This window comes from Acanthochromis polyacanthus, chromosome 9 (assembly GCF_021347895.1).
Source record: "Acanthochromis polyacanthus isolate Apoly-LR-REF ecotype Palm Island chromosome 9, KAUST_Apoly_ChrSc, whole genome shotgun sequence".
NCBI lineage: Eukaryota > Metazoa > Chordata > Actinopteri > Pomacentridae > Acanthochromis > Acanthochromis polyacanthus.
Genome location: NC_067121.1, coordinates 10,753,713 through 10,777,257, shown reverse-complemented (window position 1 = coordinate 10,777,257; position 23,545 = coordinate 10,753,713). Strand labels below are relative to the sequence as shown.

The 23,545-nt window shown below is 39.6% G+C and overlaps 1 protein-coding gene across 2 annotated transcripts; it reads right to left on the bottom strand.

The window, feature by feature from the left end:
- Positions 1-156: 156 nt before the first annotated feature.
- On the bottom strand, positions 157-22,445 carry LOC110958064 (acyl-coenzyme A thioesterase 1-like). 2 transcript variants are annotated; one of them, XM_051953519.1, is made up of 4 exons: positions 22,308-22,445; positions 17,270-17,725; positions 12,340-12,542; positions 157-267 (listed from the first exon to the last, which is right to left on the bottom strand). In XM_051953519.1, exons 2-4 carry the CDS (start codon positions 17,721-17,723, stop codon positions 241-243), a joined length of 684 nt encoding a protein of 227 aa, XP_051809479.1. In that variant the 5' UTR covers positions 17,724-17,725; positions 22,308-22,445; the 3' UTR covers positions 157-240. The 2 variants fall into 2 exon arrangements, with proteins under 2 accessions (XP_051809479.1, XP_022060060.1); XM_022204368.2 differs by lacking the exon at positions 157-267 and adding an exon at positions 5,179-8,691 and having other exon boundaries at positions 22,308-22,444.
- Between the last annotated feature and the right edge of the window lie 1,100 nt (positions 22,446-23,545).

The window sequence follows — 23,545 nt, the reverse complement described above, 5'->3', positions numbered from 1 at the left end:
GCTTCATGGACCACAGCAGACCCATGGGCTCAACCCCAACATAACTGCCACTGAGTGAGGGGTCTCTGTCCAGGTGGATCTGCCCGCTCCCATCAGCCCTGTAGGTGGCTGAGGAGCTGAACATCACCCCTTTATCATCAGTTGATCTGGCTCTCATGGTGACCAGCTGCTTCGACCTCAGTCCGGCCACCTTCACCTGAACAGGCTCATCATACAAACACCTGGCACTCCGCAGCAGCCTCAGTCTGACTTGGGAAGACATCTCTGCTGAAACAAAAAATAATTTCTTTACAATTTAGAACTTTGAAACAAATGAAATTTGTCAAAAATACAGTAGGTATTTTCCGATTCAAATGTTCTCATCGATGTATTTAAACACTGAACAGTAAATCTGATGACAATTTAACACATCATGATGAATTAAATGTTTCTGAATCACATCATGGCTAGTCAAACAGCAGTTTGATGAAATCGCAGCAGTGCAGACATACAGGAGAGAAACTGGAACTAAAGTTTCGATCTCATTACACTGGGATCGTTTAATATCAATACCAATACTAGCATCAATAATATCGATACTTCAATCAATCCGCCCACCTCAAGTACTTGAAAAAGTTCTCAGCCTCATAGGAAGTAAAGTTCTTAACTTCCATTGTGGAGCGTAACTACGACTATGGCTGTCATGTTTGACTATATAAACAAAATCAACTGGTACTGACATTTTAAATGCGGCCCACTTGTAGAAAAGTCTGCTCATAGGAAAGGACATATGTTGATAAAATACACTTGGTTTTCACTCAGGTAAATCTGTGTAGAATTTTAACTGTTTTGTTTCGTTTTAGCCCAGCCACATACGTCAATTTCTGTCTAGGGATGTTCCAGAGCTGATTCAGCAGACCTAAAGAGAGGAAGAGACCACAAAACAGAGCAAATTGTACAACTCGGTCATCTCATTGTGCTGGAAATCCTCAGGACTGGAGAGTGGCCAGGATGGTGGGGTCCAAAAGTCACAGTGAGTTTTGGTTTTATTCCCTCTCAAGTCCTGTGTCTGGGCTGCACAGTGGAGTAAGTGGTTAGCACTTTCGCCTTGCAGCAAGAAGATCCCCAGTTCAAATCCCGGGGTGGGCCCAGGATCTTTCTGCATGGAGTTGGCATGTTCTCCCTGTGCATGCGTGGGTTTTCTCCGGGCACTCCGGCTTCCTCCCACAGTCCAAAAATATGCTGAGGTTAATTGATGACTCTAATTTGTCCGTAGGTGTGAATGTGAGTGTAATTGTTTGTCTGTATATGTAGCCCTGCGACAGACTGGCGACCTGTCCAGGGTGTCCCCTGCCTTCGCCCGAGTCAGCTGGGATAGGCCCCCCCATCCCGCCACCCAAGTGAGGATAAAGTGGTGTATAGAGAGTGGACGGATGGATGAAAGTCCTGCGTCTCAGGATGTCTTGTTCTTTAGTGAAAGTACCATTTTGGAAGCTTCTGTCCTTGTGACAGATTTACCAGATGGCAGCACTGTGAGGTGACCCAGTTGGACAATTTGCTTTGTTTGTGGTCTTGTTCTTTGGTGATGCTGTAACAGTGTAGCTGTCTGGCTGTGTATACCATAGCCAGCAAGTGAGGCATTCAGTGAACATCGGTAAAATGTAGTATTTGCCGATAAACAGATGGTCAGCAAGTGTTTAGCCTGTGATTCAGATATTTTACAAATATCAAGTCTTGTATCACTGAAAGTCAATACAATATAACTCGGTTATGCAAACGCAGCTGTTCACGAGCATGCGTGGTGGATTAAAACCAAAATAATGGTTTGGGGATGGGGCAACCAAATCATTTGCTGGTATGGCCAACCAAGAAAGTTTGTAGTACCAACCAGCCCTTTGAGGACCACATATTTTTGAATGGCACACTTCCTCCAAAGATGGTTGAAACAGTCGTCAGAGTTAATGCTAGACGTCTTATATTAAATAGGACACGGTGTCAGATTTAACTATTCTTTTCAGACTGACATGCATTTGTGTTTGGAGGTGACTTTGCTCAAGTGATGGTCTGGAACAATCTGAGCAGATAAGACACAGACAATACCTGAGCTTACAAACCCCATAACTGTAACAAAATGAGACACCCTGTCATGAAACAGAATTTAGTGGAATTAGTCAGTGTGCAGTGGAAGCATGTCTTTCACTATTCTACCAGGCTTTGGAGACACAGTGTCTTTATAGGAAAAACAACAACAAGAGAAAAGCTGACAGTGTTAAACAGTAAATGGTAATCAGTCCGTAGGTGCATTAACCAATCAAAACCAGGCATACACTTATCAATGTTTATCAGATATAAACAGCACTGCAGAGACCCAGGAATAACTGGTCGGTTATGCGTATGTTGTTACATCATCACAGACTTTATTCAGAGTTGATTTTTTTGTTAATTGGGAGTTGAGCTCACTTTAAATGCAATTTGAAGTGTTTAATCACCGACTTATTCCTGCATGACCACTTGCACTGTGCTGATCTCTGTGTACCGACACTCTTACTGTATACATCTAAAACCATTTGTGAAAAAAAATCAATAGCTGTGCTGTTTGTATTTTTCAATGCAAGTTTACATTTCAATGTTGCACCTCATCTGTTGATGTCTTTTGAGCTGCTGTAATGTGAGAGCTTCCCAGAAGAGGGATCAGTGTAGTTTATTTTTGTCTTTAAGATATATTTTTATTATTATGAACATACTTACTTTGACATGTCAATAAAGCCCTTTTAAATGAAGCTGAAATGAGATTGTGGGGCAGAAACAGAAGAGCTGCAAAAAAAACACAATTAATGGTAGACAGTTTGTCAACTTAACAGAAGAATATTGATAATGTGAAAACAAGTTACTTTAGTTGTGAAAATGACATTTATTTTCTGCAGTACTAATGTAACCATTTTAAGAATCAGTTCTACATTTCTTAGTTTTCTCATTAGATTTCAATAGCAATTGTGTCTGACCTTGTTCGAGTGGTGAAGCACTGTCTCCTTCTTCTTGGTGTGATACAGAAACACTTTAAAACCCACAGATTTGTGCAGCTTTTAAAGCATGACCAGCAGCAGGTCATCATGCCCTGCTAAATTGCAGCCCCATCCCGATCTGATCCCTCCTACTCCATCAGCCTGTCAGTCCACCTTTGTTCACACTCACAGATGTGTTAAACCCAGTTAACACTGACTCCGAGGCAGCCCTTGCATTTAGTGCAGGGTAATCTCCCAGGCACCAGTTGAAGTTAAATATATCTTGAGCTGTTTATGTTTTAATCCTATAACTGATCATGGTTTTCTGAATCACGTGTTGACAGACTCCCTCTGATCTCTGTATCTCTATATCATTGACTCCTAAAAACACTGTTGTTTTCGAACTGTGTTAACCTCACACATGCTACTGACACCAAGTACAATTTTGTTGCCTATTTTTAATATAAACTGTGTGATTCTTATTTGATGGTCTGCACAGGAGGCGTTATCTTGTCTCTTGAAGTCCCACACAAATTACCCTACAGAGGCCTTGGAGTGCCTCAATAGTGGAACACTTTTACTAAACTATGAGGAAGAGAGAAAAGTCAGGAGGTCACAGTCAGGAGTACAATCTCCTCTTTTCCAGAGGTGTGGTTGTTTACATAATCGTTGTCCCTAAGAGGATCATGAGTGGTCATTTTGATGTAAACATCTGACTTGCGTGTTCCCTTTGGCTAAAAGTTTGGGGTTAGTGGTCTTCTGAACTGGTCTCCCACCAAATTTAGAGCTGTGAGAAAGGGTCTCTGGATTCTAGGTGTGTTGCTTTAGGATGTGTTTGGCAATAAAGTGATGCTTTGCCTTACTGCATTGGATGGCGATGGTCCTCAGAGGTTGCTCTCGACTGAAGCTTGTTTCATGCATGCTTTAGCAACCACGACCCCTCACACGGTCCTTATCAAGGACGGAGAATTTCCTCGTTGTGCACCTCCAAAATTTTCAAACTGTGTGGACGGAGACACATGGTAACAAGAAGAACAGGTTCTCCTAGCTGCAGAAATTCAGAAATAGAGGCATTTATACAGTTCATCACACAGAGACAACCTTCTCTTGTTTTTCTGTCTCAGCAGTAATAAAAGGCAACAAAGTTTCTCTTAATCACGAAGATGGGTGCATGCCACTTTTTTAAAGTGGTGTAACAATGGCAAACTTTTTTTTACTATAGTTGTATTGCACCCTACAGATTAGGAATGAGATGTCATTAAAGCTCATGTTCATGTTAAGGCAGACGTCCCAGTATTTTTGGGAATATAGTGTATTAACTAACGCAACTTCAGAAGAATCTACTAAAACACCCTCATCATCTCCAAGAGCCACAATAAACTTGTTTCTGCTACAATGAAAATACTTTCATATGTTTTATAGTAACAATTTTGTGCTGATGTGTGGAGACAGTAATCGCAGTTCTTCAATATTCCTGCCATATTCTGTGATTGATTTAAACAATTTTAGACTTGGCTGACTTGTATTTGTAAATACAAATTTTCAAAAAAGGAAACAAAATTTCACAAACAAAATATTTCGAAGATATGCACAATGATAAACGGTGATTTTGGGTAGTTGGTCAGACAAAATAAACGATTTAAAAATGTAACTTGGAGTCTTATTAGGTACATGTTTGACTATTTATTGACACGCTATAATGTAGACTAAGCAGTTCATATATTAATCAAAACAATAACTGCTACATTAATCAGTACTGAAAATAATCACGAGTTGCCATGTCAATGCGATTGGTTTTTGAAATGAACATGTAACCCGGGTTTATAAGGCCCTGATTATTTATTTATTTATTTATTTGTTTATTTACTTTTTCGTCTTTAGCTGCACCTTAAGTATTGACGCTATGTTACTGCTCCTTTAAGAGAAGCAGTTGCGACTCCGGTGCACGAAAGGTGCGAGGAGTGATCATCGTCGGCTGAATCCCAAACCGCCCCCTACACACTATCCCTACACACTACCCCTCCGTTTGAGCGTTCCCGTGGAGGGTCCTCCATATTAAGGGCCGTCCCAAACCGCGTAGTGCGGAGGGAGAGTGGACTGTTCAGCCCTTAAATAGCGAGTCTGCATTGATGCTCACTCCGGACAACTTTTTCAGGAAGTGCAACGTCGAAATGGAGGAGGAAACAACATATCGATGTAAGTTCCACATGCGTTTATTTCTCCCACGCCTTTTTCACACTGACAGAACATCACAAAGAGTGGTGTAAAAAGATAAAACAAAAGAAACAAATCTTCTTCTCTGCTGACGTTTGATTTAATTGTGCACCCCCTGACACCTTAAAATTTGAACACAACTGACAGAATTCATTTATTCATTTGTTGGATCTGAAATGCCAGATAATAGGATTGGAAAAAATGTGAGTGAAAAAAGTGGGATGCTTTCGGCTTCTGGAAGCAGCAGCGATCTTTGTTAGTTGCAACCTGTGCCACAGCGCTACAGCCATGACAGTAGGCGTCTTTCTGTTACCATGGCGATGACGTCTTCCGTTTTCCGGTGAGGCAACAGGGCGTCCCATTCCTGCCGATCGTATTTATACCCTCCCCCCTTCAGTAATAGGTGCCCTCCACAGCTGCGAGTGTGACTTCTTTTGGAGTGACACTCGGTAGTGGAGGGGGAGTGTGTAGGGGGCGATTTGGGATTCAGCCTTAGTGTCTACAGATACGGACCCGTACCCGTAGCCTGTGGCCTACGGATACGGCACTTTCCCTTATCATAAATATTAATGAGACGTACATGAATATTAATTAGCCGGCTGATGAACGCGCTTTGTGATTGGCTGGTAATCCGACGTGCATAAATATTAATGAGCCGGTTTGGTAATCCGAGTGATGAAGGCGCTTCCGTGATTCGAGGTGAATCTGCGTGCCGAGCCTGTCATGTTAGTCATCTGTTGTTCTCTTTTCTATCATGCATAAAGTCTTATAAATATCATTATCTGACTTTTTCACGGACAGCGATTTGGGGGTTGGAATCAGCACTACTATTAAAAATAGCAAAACTTTTTATTCACGTGATCCTGTTCTAATAAAGCACAAACAGCAAACAAAACAAATGGCGGAACTAACAGCCAGCAAACTACAAGTAATTTTTTTACCTTCAAAAGTAGCGACAGACTATTACATATTAACAACCTAAACAAAACCCTGACGTATTTTCTACGTCTGTCAACACAGACACTGCACGTCAGTCACTTTAATGTTAGCGGACTCTGTTGAATGGCCAAGTTACATAACCACAAACAAATCTCACAATAGCACAGTAAATCGAGTTTGTGGTTTTTTTTTTAATTCATGCCGAATTAAAGAGCTGCTCCTCACCATTCACGAGTGTTTGTTTCATATTCGACATCCTTAACTTTATCTTGTAAATTAACATCCGAAATTAAATGGGAACATTTGCAATGGAGTTCGTCAGCTGCTTCCACCACTGAACGCGGTAAACTAATGAATAGGAACTGGACTTCAAACAATTTAGACATGGCGTCTAAAAGCGTAAAAACTGCAATGTCTAAAGTGTGAGAGGAGACGGTGTATTTTTGGTTAAATTATACAATGTTCGCCGTCAGAGTCATTCATATAAACTGCCTGTAATGTGCAGCAAATAGTAGTTAACCGGCGCCAGCTCTTCAGTGACCTTAACGGTCCGTACCTCTAGTACAGATCAACCTTTTTTATAAGCTATCTTTGACGTTTTCCCTTCCTGCCTGCGGTGCTGGGTGGTGTCTGTCGTCCTGGATTTTTGGAATTGAAAAGAATAGAGAAGAAAAGAAAATAGAGGAGATAGCAGACTGGAACATCACTGGATACTCTGAAGTTTCCGAGGAGCTGTCATTTTGTGCGGCTATTGACCGAGTGAAGGAAAATCATTCCCGGCTGATTTTTTGTGTTGACATCCTTCTGCTGGATTCCTGGTGCTTCCGTCCACCGTCTCCTACTGCGACAGACCTGCTTCTCCACCCTGATTCCCCATCTTGCTTCCCCATCCTGGACACCACTTGGTTCAACAACCATTGACTTTGGACTTGCTTTTGAGGGAGGGCGGTAGGACGAGTGCACTCGTTTTATTTCATTTAATTTCTTGGTTTATTGGTCTTGTTTTTTTGGAGTTTATTTCATTTGTTGTTTTCCTGAGATCTCAGAGTTTTGTTTTAAATGTTCTTTCATGATCTGGATAGACCTGTGTACTGGTTGAATTTGAACTAAATTATAGTAACTGATTGTTGAAGGCAACTGAAGATAATTTCATTCTCTTTTATTATTTCACTGCTGTTTTTTCCCCCCAGTATTTACTTCAATTTTATTATTTCTGAGCTGTTGAAATTGCAAAATTTCTATTCTGCATTTCAGTGATTATACTTCCTTTTAAAACTTTACATTTTGTCACCGTGTGTTCTTTGGGGTGAAATTTACATGTTTGCTTCCACAGACAGGCCAGCATAAAGCCACCTCCTCTTCGAGCCTAGGTCAGAGATAACCCTTAAACCTTTTTTTCCCTTTCTTTTGTAGCACCTCACCCTGTCTAAGGTGACGGGTGCTAGAGAGGGTTACAAACACATCCCAGATGCTTACAGAGATGAGATGGTTGATGTGAAACATTTGCAGAGAAGTATGTCTTTTAATGTCTATGTGCTGTTATATAGCAAAGGTACATCTGGAAATAAAAGTCAGAACATTACATTGCAACGTGAAAGTCACATTTCAGTTTTTTGACATCAGAACCAGCAGAGAGTTAGTGATTGTGACATTCAGTTAAAATATTTCTATTACAGATGACTTGTTCTAAGCTGAATTCTGGACCAGTTGTACGGAAAACATCTGCACTGAGTATGGGCCAGATGTCTCTAGAGCAAAGTGGAAAACAACGAAAAAGTTGCATAGGTCGACAGAGCCAAGACTCTGTAGGACTTTCAAATCTAGACTGATAAACTGATGTTGTGGCGGTCAATAAACAACAGAGGAAGGCAGTAGTGATAGATGCAGCTATCCCAAGTGACAATCATAATTTCCCTTTTCTTTGTCTTTCTTATCATCCTGTTTACATCTATAACTTGGGATTGGTCTGTTCCGCATTCCAGCTCAGGTGAGTTCTGAAGAATTCCTGGACCTTTTTCCACATGTGGACTTCAGCTGCTGCATGGGACCTGGCCTCACCCCCCCACACAGCTGGCCTACGTGCAACTCCATGGAAGCTGGAGGGGCAGTAGGGTCCATACGGTGGCTCCAAGTAGTGCCCAGCTCCGGGGTAGGACACACTCTCAAAGTTCTCTTTCCCATGACGCTTCAGTCTCTCCATCATCTGGTCCATGTAAGTCTTGCTGTCCCAGTTGAGGTCGTCCTCTGAGGCCACAAAGAGGAACTGTCCCTTTGCTCTTTCAATGGGGATCAGGGTGTCCTTGTTCTCCTCTGCCAAGTGATTATCAAGAACATATTTGCCAATGACAGCCCCTGACTCAGTGGGAATTAATTTCTCGAGGTCATGCATTAATGCAGGGTGGATTAATCTCTTCTTATAGTAGAGGGGGAACGCTATATTGGCAGAGCAGCCATTGATCCACACTGTGGCTGCAACACCTGACAGGTAGGAGGCTATGGAAAGTGCAAGATCTCCACTTTTTGAAAGGGATATTACACCAACTCCTTCACTGCTCACCTGTGGAAAAACATCCAAATTAAAGAGCAATAAAGTTAAACTTCAAGTGGTAGCAGTTTTTTTTACTGTAGTACAAATCAGCTCTTGTGTAGATACACATCACTAGAACACAGGGCTTAAAGTTTTCCGGCGCCGCGCCGGATTTCCGGCGCATGGAAGTGTACCATTTAAAAACATTTCATCCATCTCCGTCCTGAAGGCTCCAAGCATGTGCGTCATTGTGCATTCAGTTGCTCCGCTTTAATCAATCAAACTCCAAATCCTACATTAAAAAATATACACCTTCTGTCCAGGCATGCGACTTTCTGATAGAACTTTTATCTAATTACGGTTTTCTAACTGCGAGTGCGCATCGACTGCTGGGTGCACGATATGCTGCGCCCTCTTGGTTCGGCATCGTCAGTGCTGCTGAGCCACTCATAAGAAATAACAGTATCAAACAAAATCCAAATTTGCAATATTTGTAGGTGTTTTTTGTCATTATATTTAAAGGGAATTACTGGAAACACATTGATATATATTGCATATTATTTATTTTATTTCTGCTTGGACTGTATACCCATTCCACGTGTGTCCCAGCCCTGTGGCTGCCTGGTCTCTCCAGACCGCACGGAGCTCCAATCTGTGAGTGGTGCGGTGAAGAATCGAGCAGCTGACCACTGGTCAATAGCGTTGGAGCTTGTGTTTAGCCCAAAGACGCAGATACTAAAGTTTGCTCAGACTTTGCGTGACAGAGGAGAGAGGATGTGTCTCTGCTGATTAACAAAGAGAGCAGCCGCTGCCGCGATCCTTGAGCCGCGGTGTGTTGACTCGCCCCAGTGGCGTAAGTGCGTCAGTGGCGATGCGCGTGCACGCCCCACAGTCCCCATGGTTTCGCCACAAAATAAAAACAAACGGGCTTAGGTATTGAATTAAAAAAGTAACAAAAACAGAAGTTGTTGATTTTGTTTGTTTTCTTAATCTTTAAACATTTTCTATGTGTTTTACAACGGCAAAAGGAAAAAAGGAAACAGCTCTTTAGTTTGCTGGATTTTATTTTGAAAGGAAAAAAATCAAAGCTCAAGCCATAGGGATTTGTCCCATTATTCTACTCAGAACATCTGTTTCGTTAAATATGCACAAACTGAATGTAGCTTAGGTGATATGAACCTTTTTTATTTGAGGACATAACATGTTTGTAATAAGGAGTTAAATAGCTCTCAGCAGATTTTGTGACCTTATGCATCCAAATGATGTCTAGCCACAAACAAAAAATCTCCAATCTTAAGCAAATATTATTAGTAAGAACAGAACGAACGTATGGGTTGTGTGAAATGAATAATGGATAGATAGTTAAATAAGAATGTTCTTAGCCTGCTTTTCACCATTTTTTCTTCCTAAAATATAGACAAAAAATAGAAACATTTAAATTGAGTTAGTTTTGTAACAGTTTTGTTGTGGTTGGTGTTGTTTTGAGTTCTTGTTAAATCTACTGAAGAGATAAAACTTATTCAAAGTTATTAATAATACATGTACTTGCTTTTCATGATTTTTTCCCCTTTACACTAAAATAAATCTTTGCAATTATAGTGATGTGGTAATGAAACATCAACACACACAAAAAAATCTGACTTGGGACACTTTCTAAAATGCCTTCAGTTTTGGCCAAGTAAGGTTTTACATTTGAACAACAATAAAATAGTGGGATCATAATGGGCATTATTTCCACCAGATGACCTCATACACATGTGGACAAAATTGTTGGTACCCCTCAGTTAAAGAAGGAAAAACCCACAATTCTCACTGAAATCACTTGAAACTCACAAAAGTAACAATAAATAAAAATTTATTGAAAATTAAATAATCAAAAACAGCCATTACTTTTGAATTGTTGATTAACATAATTATTTAAAAAAACAAACTAATGAAACAGGCCTGGACAAAAATGATGGTACCTCTATAAAAGATTGAAAACTATTTGACCAGAGTGACATGATTAACTCAGGTGTGTCATTTAATTGACATCACAGGTGTTTCCAAACTCATAATCAGTCAGTCTGCCTATTTAAAGGGAGACAAGTAGTCACCCTGCTGTTTGGTGAAAAGGTGTGTACCACACTGAACATGGACAACAGAAAGCGAAGGAGAGAATTGTCCCAGGACATCCGAAAAAAATTATAGACAAACATCTTAAAGGTAAAGGCTATAAGACCATCTCTAAACAGCTTGAAGTTCCTGTGACAACAGTGGCTCATATTATTCAGAAGTTCAAGACCCACGGGACAGTAGCCAACCTCCCTGGACGTGGCCGCAAGAGGAAAATTGATGACAAATTGAAGAGACGGATCGTTTGAATTGTATCCAAAGAGCCCAGAGCAACCTCCAAAGAAATTAAAGGTGAACTCCAAGGCCAAGGTACATCAGTGTCAGATCGCACCATTCGTCGTTGTTTGAGCCAAAGTGGACTTCATGGGAGACGACCAAGGAGGACACCACTGCTGAAAAAAACTCATAAAAAAGCCAGACTGGAATTTGCAAAAATGCATGTTGACAAGCCACAAAGCTTCTGGGAGAATGTCCTTTGGACAGATGAGACCAAACTGGAGCTTTTTGGTAAGGCACATCAACTCTATGTTCATAGACTCAAAAACCAAGCATACGAAGAAAAGAACACTGTCCCTACGGTGAAACATGGAGGAGGCTCAGTAATGTTTTGGGGCTGCTTTGCTGCATCTGGCACAGGGTGTCTTGAAAGTGTGCAAGGTACGATGAAATCTGAAGACTATCAAGGCATTCTGGAGAGAAATGTGCTGCCTAGTGTCAGAAAGCTTGGTCTCAGTCGCAGGTCATGGGTCTTCCAACAGGACAACCATCCAAAACACACAGCCAAAAACACCCAAGAATGGCTGAGAGAAAAGCGTTGGACTATTCTAAAGTGGCCTTCTATGAGCCCAGATCTGAATCCCATTGAACATATGTGGAAGGAGCTGAAACATGCCATTTGGAGAAGACACCCATCAAACCTGAGACAACTGGAGCTGTTTGCTCATGAGGAGTGGGCCAAAATACCTGTTGACAGCTGCAGAACGCTCACTGACAAATACAGAAATCGTTTAATTGCAGTGATTGCCTCAAAAGGTTGTGCAACAAAATATTAAGTTATGGGTACCATCATTTTTGTCCAGCCCTATTTCATTAGTTTGTTTTTTTAAATAATTATGTTAATCAACAATTCAAAAGTGATGGCTGATTTTGATTATTTAATTTTCAATAAATTTTTATTTATTGTTACTTTTGTGAGTTTCAAGTGATTTCAGTGAGAATTGTGGGTTTTTCCTTCTTTAACTGAGGGGTACCAACAATTTTGTCCACGTGTGTATTTGCTCTGAATTAATAGAATCTCATATATATTGTGTTTTAGTGAGTTTTAAAACACATTTAAATACGTTTATTGTCACTATAAATTGGATCTTAGAAGTTCAGGCTCAGGATTTTTTCTCACTTTAAGCCCTGAGAACAGAATTTTCCCACCCATGTCGTAAACTTCTCAAACTTTAGCAACACCACTGACAGTATATAAATGGACACTGTGGCACATCAACAACATAACATAAACATTAATATTCTTAGAGATTTGTGTGTGTTAATGTTACTGTTCAATCAACTCACCTTATCTTGTCTTTTTAGAAACTCTATTGCTTCTTCAAAATAATCCAGATGGATCTCTTTGATGTTCTTTGCCTGGTCATCGTGGCCGTACAGTGAGACAGTCAGAACCACAAATCCTCGGGTGGCTAGCAGAGAGGCCCTTTTCTCCGACAGACCTCCACCGAAAGTGTACAGATCCAACACAGCAGGGAACGGACCTCTTCCTGGAATAGAAGACACACTTGCATTGGCAAACAAATTACAGTAGTGTCACGAAAGTAAAGAATGATAATTATAACATAAATATGTGTAATTTCTTGCAAACCAAGTCCAACGATGCACTGGGAACATTTGTTGTTTCAACCATCAGTCCAAAACTTAAAAACTTTGAATTTACAATCATATATGAAAGAAAGTTAAAGCCGCAAGCGGCGTCAAAAGGCCCTTGCCGGCTGCCAACCTCATCCGCCCCGTTTTTTTCTGGCGAGTGTACATCAAAATTTCATCAAAATATTTACGAATGTGCAAACAGTAGCAAACAGGAGCCGTGCTCATTCATTGCTGCATTATGACAATATGTGACATGTTGGCCATTGCCACAGCATCACCGTCCAAAATACTGCATGGATACCATTGACGTTTTTGACCTGCATGTGTGTCAGAATTTCTGTGTCAAATTTGGGGCGTTTCCATGGTAACAGGTAAATTTAATCGAATGGGAGATTTTTCACTTGGGCCCATTAGAATAACATGGGGAACTTCAGCCATCGCCACGGCAACACCGTTAAAATTACAACATGGTTAACATTTGCTTTTCTGATCGGGACCACATGAAGGAATATGTCACCCAAATTTCATTCATTTCTGACAAACTAAAAATTTTACTCCCCATACAGATTTTATTATGATTCTGTAGGGGGCGCTGTAACGCCGATTGTCAAAATTTCACTGTCAATGTGTCCAGGTAGGAAGGGTCAATAAGTGTTTAAAATTTGGTTAGGACTGGAGTCGTTATGTACGAATGGCAGCCATTTATCACGCACAAAAAATGGCAAAATTTGACGTCAACTCTGCGGCATTGCCATGCGGAAACCGTGAAATGAAATTTTAGGATTTGGATAACTTTTAATTGTCTACTTTTGTAGATGGTGTCCAGCAAATTTCATCTCATTTGGAGAAGCGTGCGATCAAAACGAACATTTTGTACGACGTCCTGGAAAACGGTGATGATGGGAGATTTTTCACTTGGGTCCATAGAATAACATGGGGAACTTCAGCCATCGCCATGGCAACACCGTTAAAATTACAACATGGTTACCATTTGCTTTTTTGATCGGGACCACATGAAGGAATAGTCACCCAAATTTCATTCATTTCTAACAAACTAATAATTTTACTCCCCATACAGATTTTATTTTGATTCTGTAGGGGGCGCTGTAATGCCGATTGTCAAAATTTCACGGTCAATGTGTCCAGGTAGGAAGGGTCAATAAGTGTATAAGCATGATTAAAATGCCAACTGTTCACACTGTAGTATACTACTACGTTTCCCATAATGCATTTCAAACCTCCGACGACAAAAACCGGAAGTACGGCTATCAAATATATCTTCAGGTCGATTTTACGCTAACAAACACTCGCATAATTAATGTGGCAATTTCAAGCCGGCACTCCTCATGCAGTTATTAGCCAGATTATGCGAATCGTTTCAATTGTAGCTGCAGGCTACTGGAGGTAGCTGCTACTTGTTCTGTATGCAAAGCGAGCTGCTGCAAATAGCTGCTAGCATTCAGTAGCACGTTGTGAGGCGTCTGACAAATTTAAAACGGTCAGAAAACACCTATTTCTCAAATCTGTGGGGTGATTAGGATGACTGCTTAACCACATAAAATAAAACAAAAATCGCCCTGGTCCGGCCACAGATCCCGCGGAGGCTTCAATTTCGGTGGATAGCTCGCAAAGCATTATGGGGCGGTTGAGTATGACTAGTGTGGTCACCGCGCATACTTAAAAATTTTCCGGAAATAGTATTCATCCGGGTATTTCTCGCGTACTCAATCTTTTCATACTATCTAATGTGAACGCACTACATACTTATTTTGACATCACACTTAGTATGAGTAGTACGTTAGTATGCCATTTGGGACACAGCCAGTGTCTGTGTTGCATAAACAATAGGCCCTTCGCCCTGGGCTGGCCAGGGGCTCGGGCCTAATTACCAGCTTCCAGTCTTTATGCTCGATCAGGGGTCGGCAACCTTTAACATTCTAAGAGCCATTTCGACCCGTTTCCCACAAAAGAAAACACCGGGAGCCGCAAAATCCTTTTGGCATTTAAAATGAAAACAACACTGCATATATCGCTTTTTTTTACCTCTATGCCCTTATTAATCAGTAGTGAACAATTAATTACAAAGCCTCTAATTAGATATTCATTTTTTTTAATTGTGTCCTACCACTAATATTTATCTTACTTGGTTAATGTCATTTTTGCTCCTGGACCTCATATGTTACGTAATGTTAGCTGGAAATCAATATTTTGCAAATGTCTATTTAACTTGTAAAATCTATTCATCTTAAGCTAATAACTTTTCTCCGGTAAGTCGCTGCCCTATTTTCCAAGACGACACTCCTCTGACTCTCTGACCTGCTGCCTGGATGCTGGACGTGACATCGATCCGTGCTCTCGCAAGTAACGTTGTATTAACCTGGCATATCAAAGAGTAGACACTGAGCAAGACAATTATCCGTAGTTTACCTTAGTACTCATGAGTACTTTTGACTCAAAGACAAGACGTGTCTTTCTTGGAGTGGAGCTTTAATATACAGGCTTGCCATTCTTGAGTACAAAACGATGTGAAACTACAGGTGTTGCTTCTCCATCTTCTCTGCATCAAGTTTGCGCTCTCATGTCCAAGGGGAAAGCCGCAGCACATCCGGTGGAGTGACAGGTCAAAATAAGAGCGGTAATTTCACAATAAAACTCTCTATATTAAAATGCATTGAAACGCGCCTGAAAGGCGGAACAATTTATTATCCAGAGTTACAGGGATTTTCCAGAGTTACAGGGAGCCACAACAGAGGGCTGAAAGAGCCGCGGGTTGCCGACCCCTGTGCTAGATGAAGCTAACCTGATACAAGTGGATTTCATTTGAATGTTTGATGGCTGTGACTTTTCTGTAAGATCTGTGAGGTGGGACAGAACTATGATTTATGGTACTAAGACATTAGCTGGAGGTCCACCAGCACTCAACTTTTTCTAGTGCAGTCAGTCAAAAACCCGCAGGGTGGCCCGCTTTGACTGGGATGGATGACAAAACTTGCATCAAGGTGCATTAGAGTGCTCCTACAAGTGCAGTATGTATGTATGTATCTTTGTATTAATGTGTTGACGTATATTTGCAGTCCTGAACATAAGTTAACATACACATGTACAGACCACCAGTGTCATGGCAGTCTTAAGTTTCCAGTGACTCCCGTAACTCAGAATTTTCCATGATCGATTCATTATAACCCGTCTGTCAAAAAAACAATCACGCATTTTGCTTTTTTCGCTGATTTATTAGAGGGCTTCTGGAAATACATTAAAAATCTGCTGGGTCAAAAATGTACATACAGCTACTTCAATTATCAGTTTGGGTGATCGAGAAAGCTGTGTTCACAAAATTTTCTTAGTAACATGGAGTCTTCTTATGAGTTATTATGATTGACAACAACTGGTGACTCATCCCATCCAGTGTAAATATGGCCCATTTGGTACCCTAATTAGACTCAGCCACAAACCCTACAAAGTCTGAGAAACTCAGGAAATATCTAAAAAAGAAAATCATTGACTTGAACAAGTCAGAAGAGTCACTTGGAGGCATTTCAAAGCAACCCCAGATCCCCAAATCATCTGTGTAAACAGTTGTTTGTAAGTATAAAGTGCATGGTATATTTCTGTTAGATGAAATGAAAATTGAACTATTTGGCCTCAATGACCAGAAATATGACTGAAGGTGAGGCCTTCAATCCCAAGAATACCAAACATATCATCAAGCATGGTGGTGCCAGTATCATGCTCTGGGGCAGTTTTATGCTAGTGGAACAAAGTAAATGGAATAATAAAGGAGGAGGATTACCTCTGCATTCTACAGCACAACCTAAAATCATCCACCAACAGATCGAGTCCTCCAACAAGACAATGACCCCAAACACACAGCAGAAGTGGTGAATAAATGACTAAATAAAGTTAAAATTAGTAAGAATTAGAAAAAATCTGGGTCAGAAAGCCAAGAAATTTTGTTAAACTGTGAACCATTTCTGTCAAGAAGAATGGATTGACACAGGACATTTTGTCCTATTCCAAAAAGACCTATAACAGATCTATGTAAGAACCCAAATGAATGATTTGTTTTTGACAAACATGCATGGGTTTCAATGACTCCATCATAGAAAGTTCAGACTTATAGGAGTTATTGGAAACTTCAGACTGCCATGATAAATACATGGTATTTACAAGACTATGTAAACTGTTGTACAAGACTATGTTTAAGAGAGAAATGTTTTCATCCATGATTTTATGTGCATCTTGTAACTAGCTGAGTATTTTTTTTATTATTATCGTGTCATCTGCAGTTGTACAGAACTGTAAAATTTGCACGACTGTAGAAGGAGAATTTTATTTTGGAGATTATAAAATATCTCATCTTAACACGCCAACCTTCGTGTACCTGGAAAGCATGAACAAGCCTTCAGCCTCCACAGCTGCTTTAATTGAAGAATTGCATCTTTCTGAACCTAAAGATGTTGCTTGTCTATGTGTTTTCAATAGCTGCAACAACATAGCTCTGTGGCATAAGAAGTGAGCTTCATCATGCAGTACTTGTTTGGATACATGGACAGATTTATTTAGAAAAACTGTTTAAATAGAGCCATCACCGTTCTCTCCAAAAACAAACTGAATGACTAACCTGGGGGAGTAAACAGGGCCCCACGGATGTTCCCTTCTTTGACTGGAAGTCGACTGACCCCGTCTCCAATCAGAAACCTCTCGTTAATCACCTCTGCCAGCATTTTGCCCTCCTCTTCCTCGTGCACTGAGAGCTTCACCACCTGGGGGTTCAGTGAACTTGTCTTTATAAACCTTTTGTGCAAAGTGTCTGGCTTCATGGACCACAGCAGACCCATGGGCTCAACCCCAAAATAACTCCCGCTGAGTGAGGGGTCTCTGTCCAGGTGGATCTCTCCGTTCCCATCAGCCCTGTAGGTGGCTGAGGAGCTGAACATTACCCCTTTCTCATCAGTCGACCTGGCTCTCATGGTGACCAGCTGCTTCGACCTCAGTCCGCCCACTTTCACCTGAACAGGCTCATCAAACAAACACTTGGCACTCGGCAGCAGCCTCAGTCTGACTTGGGAAGACATATCTGCCGAAAGAGAAAAACACTTGTTTCATGTGTTCTTTATTTTCTTATGACTACTGTACACCTAGTTTAAATATTTTTGTTTGATTGCTTTTTGAGTAGACTACAAATAGGCTTCATTTTAGTAGTTTAACATTTAGAAAAGACCTACCTAATTTCAACAAATTGTACTTAACATTATATAATGTTGAATTTTTCAAAAAAAAAAAAAGCCAAAAAGTCAGCCAACTGCTGATAGCATGATATTATTTTGCAGCCTTGTGTAAGGAACCATTTCACTCTGAAACTGGACTTTATGAAAGGTGTTGAAGAAAGTCCTCTTGCAAAGTTTGCTGTAGTGGAGTGTTGATTAGTTTTAACACCACTGAGTGTGAGTCTGTGAAGGTAAAACTGACTCAGAACATTTACTGAGTAAAATATTTTATGCACCTGCTCAAAGAGTTGGGAGGGGACAGTATGTAAATACAGAAAAGAACAGTGGTCAATTTGTAAATGGATGCTAATTAATGACAAATGGTGATGGAGTCAAAGAGTCTGAAGGTAAAAGATGAGAGGTCTGCAGACAGTTACCAATAACAAAAGGTGATTGAATCAAGAGCAAACTGGCAGACAGCAAAGGATAAGGGAGCTGTCAATGACAAAGCGAATGGAATAAAAAGCACACTAGGGGTAGGGGTAGCAATGTTTGTTCCAAGACCTGCATTAATGCATGGATGAAGTTAAATCTACATTTTCTTCATGGACTTTAATAATAGCACACTGTTTTCTAATGTGGAATACCACTATTAGGCGAACAGGAGTCAGTAGATACTGTTAGTCTGCTCAGTTTCCACTCGTCCTAATCAACCCACAAATAGAAAACATCTGTATTTCACTTTGTGATTAGTGTATAGTGGTTTCAGTGAACACCAAAGTTTTTGCAGAACACTTTAGAATGTTTTCACCAGTGACTTTGTTTAAGCAACTGAGAATATTATTGGCAACTTCACACTGATGCCCCGAGACTGACTTTTTTTTCCTCTCCTTTGTCTCTAAGATGCATTTAATTTGCTGCAAGTGTTACGACATAGCCGTATTTGAATTAGAGTTGAGTCAGACCATCTGACATAGCTCCCCAATGAAGGATTTGTGGAAACTTTTTTTTTCACCAAATCAAAGTGGCATGATTGAATATTCTCAGTGACAAATACCAATAGATTAATCAACTGATGAATCTGTGTTCTGTTGGGTGCAGTATTAAACTGTACTACTCAGCTTCTCCCTTCTCTGTGTCACGTTACAGACTACATCTGCAGCTTGCAATAACCATGCACGGTTCACTCTAATGCTGCTGCTTATTTCTAACATGACATCTTTACATTATAGTTCTTCATGATGAAATTTAAGTCGAAGTTCATCTTAAAAGCATCATGTTAACCACTGGTCTTTTCCACTAATAATTGTTTTTGACTGAAATAACAGAACAGTGGATGTAGTATCCTTCATGCCATACCTGTATATACGTAAATTCAGATAAATGTCATGTGTGTATATCCACATTTAAACTCACCATATCATAACTGTGCTTCCATTTGTAGATTCATCATGTCTTGTGAGACCGTTTTTATTATATCTATCTATCTATCTATCTATCTATCTATCTATCTATCTATCTATCTATCTATCTATCTATCTATCTATCTATCTATCTATCTATCTATCTATCTATCTATCTCTCTCTATATATATATAGATATAGATATAGATAGATATAATAAAAATGGTCTCACAAGACATGATGAATCTACAAATGGAAGCACAGTTATGAGTCATTCCATGTCAATTCAACAAATGCTTGTTGCACCACTTTCTCAGATCCTCCCAAAAAAATTTTTGGGCTTTATTTGGGTAATTTTATGAACAAATGCAAAGTATTATGGTTATAAACATACAGTATAAGCAGTAATGATCTAATCTAATACCCATAGTCAGTCCAAACTTAATCCTCGCCTATGATTTTAGGGTTTTAAACTACTAAAAAAAGCAATTTATACTCCTTTTACATGGTCAGAATTTTTTCCCCTTCCAAAACTTTTACCCTTCTGGTGAGAAAAGTATAGAAATGAATGAAAATAAAAAAATACTGGACTGTGGAATTTCCCAAAATACCCTTATTATTTCATGGGCGACTTTATTTTGGGTTTTTCATGCCTCTATTTTAGGACTTATTCTTGTGAAAAGACATTGAAAGAATGAATTTTCTTCTTTACTAATGAAAGTTGCATAAGGTAAAAGTTTTAAAACATTAAAATAAAGCTTATTTATTGATTTATAGGCTGTTGAACTCAGGTGTAGACCCAAAATAGCCTAACTTTAGGCATTAAAAAGTGCATGTGGGATATATGGTACGCGGTTCAAATTTTTTTTGGAGGAACTAGTATGTGTGAAGTATGTGTGAACTTACTTTCATATTTGTTTCTTGTGCCAAAGATGAGCAACTGCTGAATCAATTTACTATATATTTTGATCCTCGTTTTTGTTTTTAGGAACCATTTACATGACCAACTAAAGATGAAAGATGAATCTGAAGCATCAGCATCGTAGTATAAGTTACAAAGGGCATATCTGAAGTTAATTATTATATAGACATTGTTTTTTCTTTCATACAGTAACTGAATAAGAAGAAATGGCATCACTCCCAGACTGCATTCTCAGGACAGCCTCGGTATCGTATTTGACTTATCAGCTGAATTTGAAGATTTGCAAGTGAAATTCATGCACCCAAAAGGTCCCAGCAAGAAGTTCACATGGCCTAGAAAGGATGACGTAGTGTGGGTGCCTACAGCCCACATCCTCTGTCCAATCACTGCTCCTTCAACACGCCGTGGTGGACAGTACCACATATCTGGTGCAGATGATGGCCTGATTTCAGAGAAATTCAAGCAGTTCAAAGGACAGAAATAGTGGTGTGATAAGTTGGGGACAAATTACATGTTTTACATGGGACCTAAGGCAATATAACTCATTTTAACTGCAATATATTAGTTAGAATTCCTAAAAAAACGCCTATAAAACATAGTGCATTTCTTGGTTAAATTGGCCATGAAGGATTCAAGAAACAATGTTGATACTTCAGATATCAATTATTCGGATGTTTATTGTTATACAGACAAAGTTTCATGTTTCTACTCCATGTCCCACATTGGTTTCTGTGCCAATATATGTATGGTGTTTTTCAGTCTGTTTCATAAATAGGCATCGTTTTGAGGTCTAAGGAGACTAGCTAGCTCTTGGATATTTTTAGGTTAGAGAGAACTTTTAAGGTACTATGAGATTTTTATAACATATGAACCTTGTTACTTATTAAAATTTGTGAAAAAAATGCCTAAATTCTTGAAAAATGCCATTTTCGCCAAATTTTTAAATTGCCCTGTACCACAGAGAAATGGGTATATTCATTCCAAATTTTTTTTTCCTGCTCTATTGTTAAGGTGTTTGAACCCTTCAGATCACTTGTAAGTCTATATCATCAGTCAGTTCCCAGTATTATCTTCCTAAATCAAGCCTTTCTACCTAAAATATCAATTTCCGAGTGGAAAAATAGGGATTTAAATATTTTATAACTTAGCAAATAGCAATCATATGATGTTAAAACTTTGCAAGTAATCTATTCTTATGTTGGGTTGGTTAAAAAAAAAGTTTGGAGATGATCAGAGGAGGTCATGCAACAAAATTTCCTCAGATTTGTTGAAATGAGATGGAATGACTCTTATGATATGGTGAGTTTAAATGTGGATATATATATCCACACACATATATGTATACACACACACACACACACACACACACACATATACATATATATGGCGGGCGGGGGGGGGGGGGGGGGGGGGGGTAGCTCTTGTACTTTTTGCAATTCTTGTTTCTGTCTTTTCTATATCCAGCTGCTGTAACATGTGAGTTTCTCCAGTGAGGGATCAATAAAGGTTAACTTATAAACTAATCTGGAGCAGGTCAGCTGTGCAGCATCAGTTATCCATTAGTTAAACTGAAGATTCTGCCTTCAGGCTTCACATAACTCAGTTACACATCAATCTTACTGAAAACAACCGATCTGGTCTCTTGTGTGCTGCTCTACTCTTTGACCTAGTGGAAAGATCAGTCTGAACTCTGTGGTGACTGGTTGAATGCATGTCTGCACTTAAACCTTATTCTGCATGAATTTATTTTTCTTTTACGAAGAGCTCATGGCAGCCTGGATCTGATGGAATCACTGCAAATAAACGAAGCACGTTGACCTACATCTACTGGTATGTTTCACACATGAACAGTAGAGGCTTTTAAAATCCCTGCTGGACTTTAATTTGCAGCTGTAAAAGCGCAGAAGTTTTGGTGTGCAGAGAGCGCCCAAAAAAGTTGGATTTGTGCAGTGACCTGAAATAAACTGAATAATTTATCTTGGTGCAGGAATGTTTATAAACATGGAAAGACGTCTGTCAAGCCTCTTTAAGTTCTAACCTGTGTGCTGCCTGTAGGCTGTGTGTTTATGGTCTGTATATTTACTCTGTTTACACTCTGTGCTGCCTCTAATTCACGTTAAACTCACCTTTTGCAGCGATGATGGTTGATTTTCGTTCGAAGTGACACTGGATTTCAAAACTGCTGCTCAAACAGAGAACAAGCAGACCCTATCTTGATAAACTTTGTCCCGGTGGAAGTAAATGCTTATACACAACAGGACGCTGAGAGTTGGTGTTTCACAATAAAAATCTCAAGTTAAAAAAGTTAAAGAAAAGCTTAATTTTGAATCACTGACAGGAATGTGATTTTAAACTGACGTCGATTCCTGTGTTTTCTTCTTTATGTCTTGTGTGTCTGTTGTTTCTGCTCGTTTTTAATGTCTCTTGCAGTTACTTTCTGTTTTACTTTGAAGTTATCTTTCCTTGAGTGTCACTTGGGATTTTATCTCTGGACATTATCCTCTCTTCTATCGCTTTATATTTGCCTGATTAGCTTAACCTTAGTCTCGTCTTCCCAGTCAGTCTGCTTCAGTAATTTTGGCAATAATCAAGTTGTATTGTTTGTTACCTTCATGTCACATGTCCTGTTCACCTGCCTCCACTTTGTACTTGTTTGTCTTTCTGCATTTCTTAATTTGTTGTTTTTTTTTTAAAATGTCATAAATCCGTTTTTTCCATTTGGACTGAGTTATGTTATTTGTATTAGTTTACTGATCAAAGTTGGTTGTCTTTTTGAATAAAACTACTTTTTTTGTTCCTTTTTTTTTGATCCCGTGTCTGCACTATAACAAATTACTGTAAAAATACTGCCAAATTGCAACAGTAGTGTACTGTTTTTTCCAAAGTAAGGTTAAGGTTACTGTCAAATTTCAGACTTTTTTGGAGCAAAAAGAAGAATGACAGTTAACAGTAGGCTGCTGTAATATAACGGTGTGGATGCAGTATTTTCTTGGAGTGAGCCACATGGCGTGAAAGACTATCAATCGTCATTGATCCTCCCTCTCAGCAACCGTGAAAAAGCTTAGTAGCAATTCTTTGGCATTTGAAACTTGTATTGTGAACCTGGTAACTGAATTTGTGAGCTACGTTTCATTAATGCTAACTTTGCATAATCCAAGCAAGCAGGTAGGCCTACTGCACAAGACAGCATTTTTAGATGGTGTGTCTTTAGCAGTGAAAAATCAGATAATTTAAACATTATTTTCTATGGACAACCGGGCATCTGCTTACAGGTCTAGTTTCCGTTTATGCCCTAGTATATTCAATTCAAATTTTTTTTGGTCGCTTTTGTGAGGCTAAGTCATGTACAACCCTGGTGACATCA

Bases quoted from the DNA above. Each gene is read 5' to 3' on its own strand.
- LOC110958064 (XM_022204368.2), bottom strand. From the start codon at position 17,723: ATGTCTTCCCAAGTCAGACTGAGGCTGCTGCCGAGTGCCAAGTGTTTG. The intron at 12,543-17,269 runs GTTAGTCATTCA...CTTCTATTCCAG, and splicing joins GGCCCTGTTTACTCCCCCAG to GAAGAGGTCCGTTCCCTGCT. The intron at 8,692-12,339 runs GTGAGTTGATTG...GTTTTTCCACAG, and splicing joins TTCTAAAAAGACAAGATAAG to GTGAGCAGTGAAGGAGTTGG.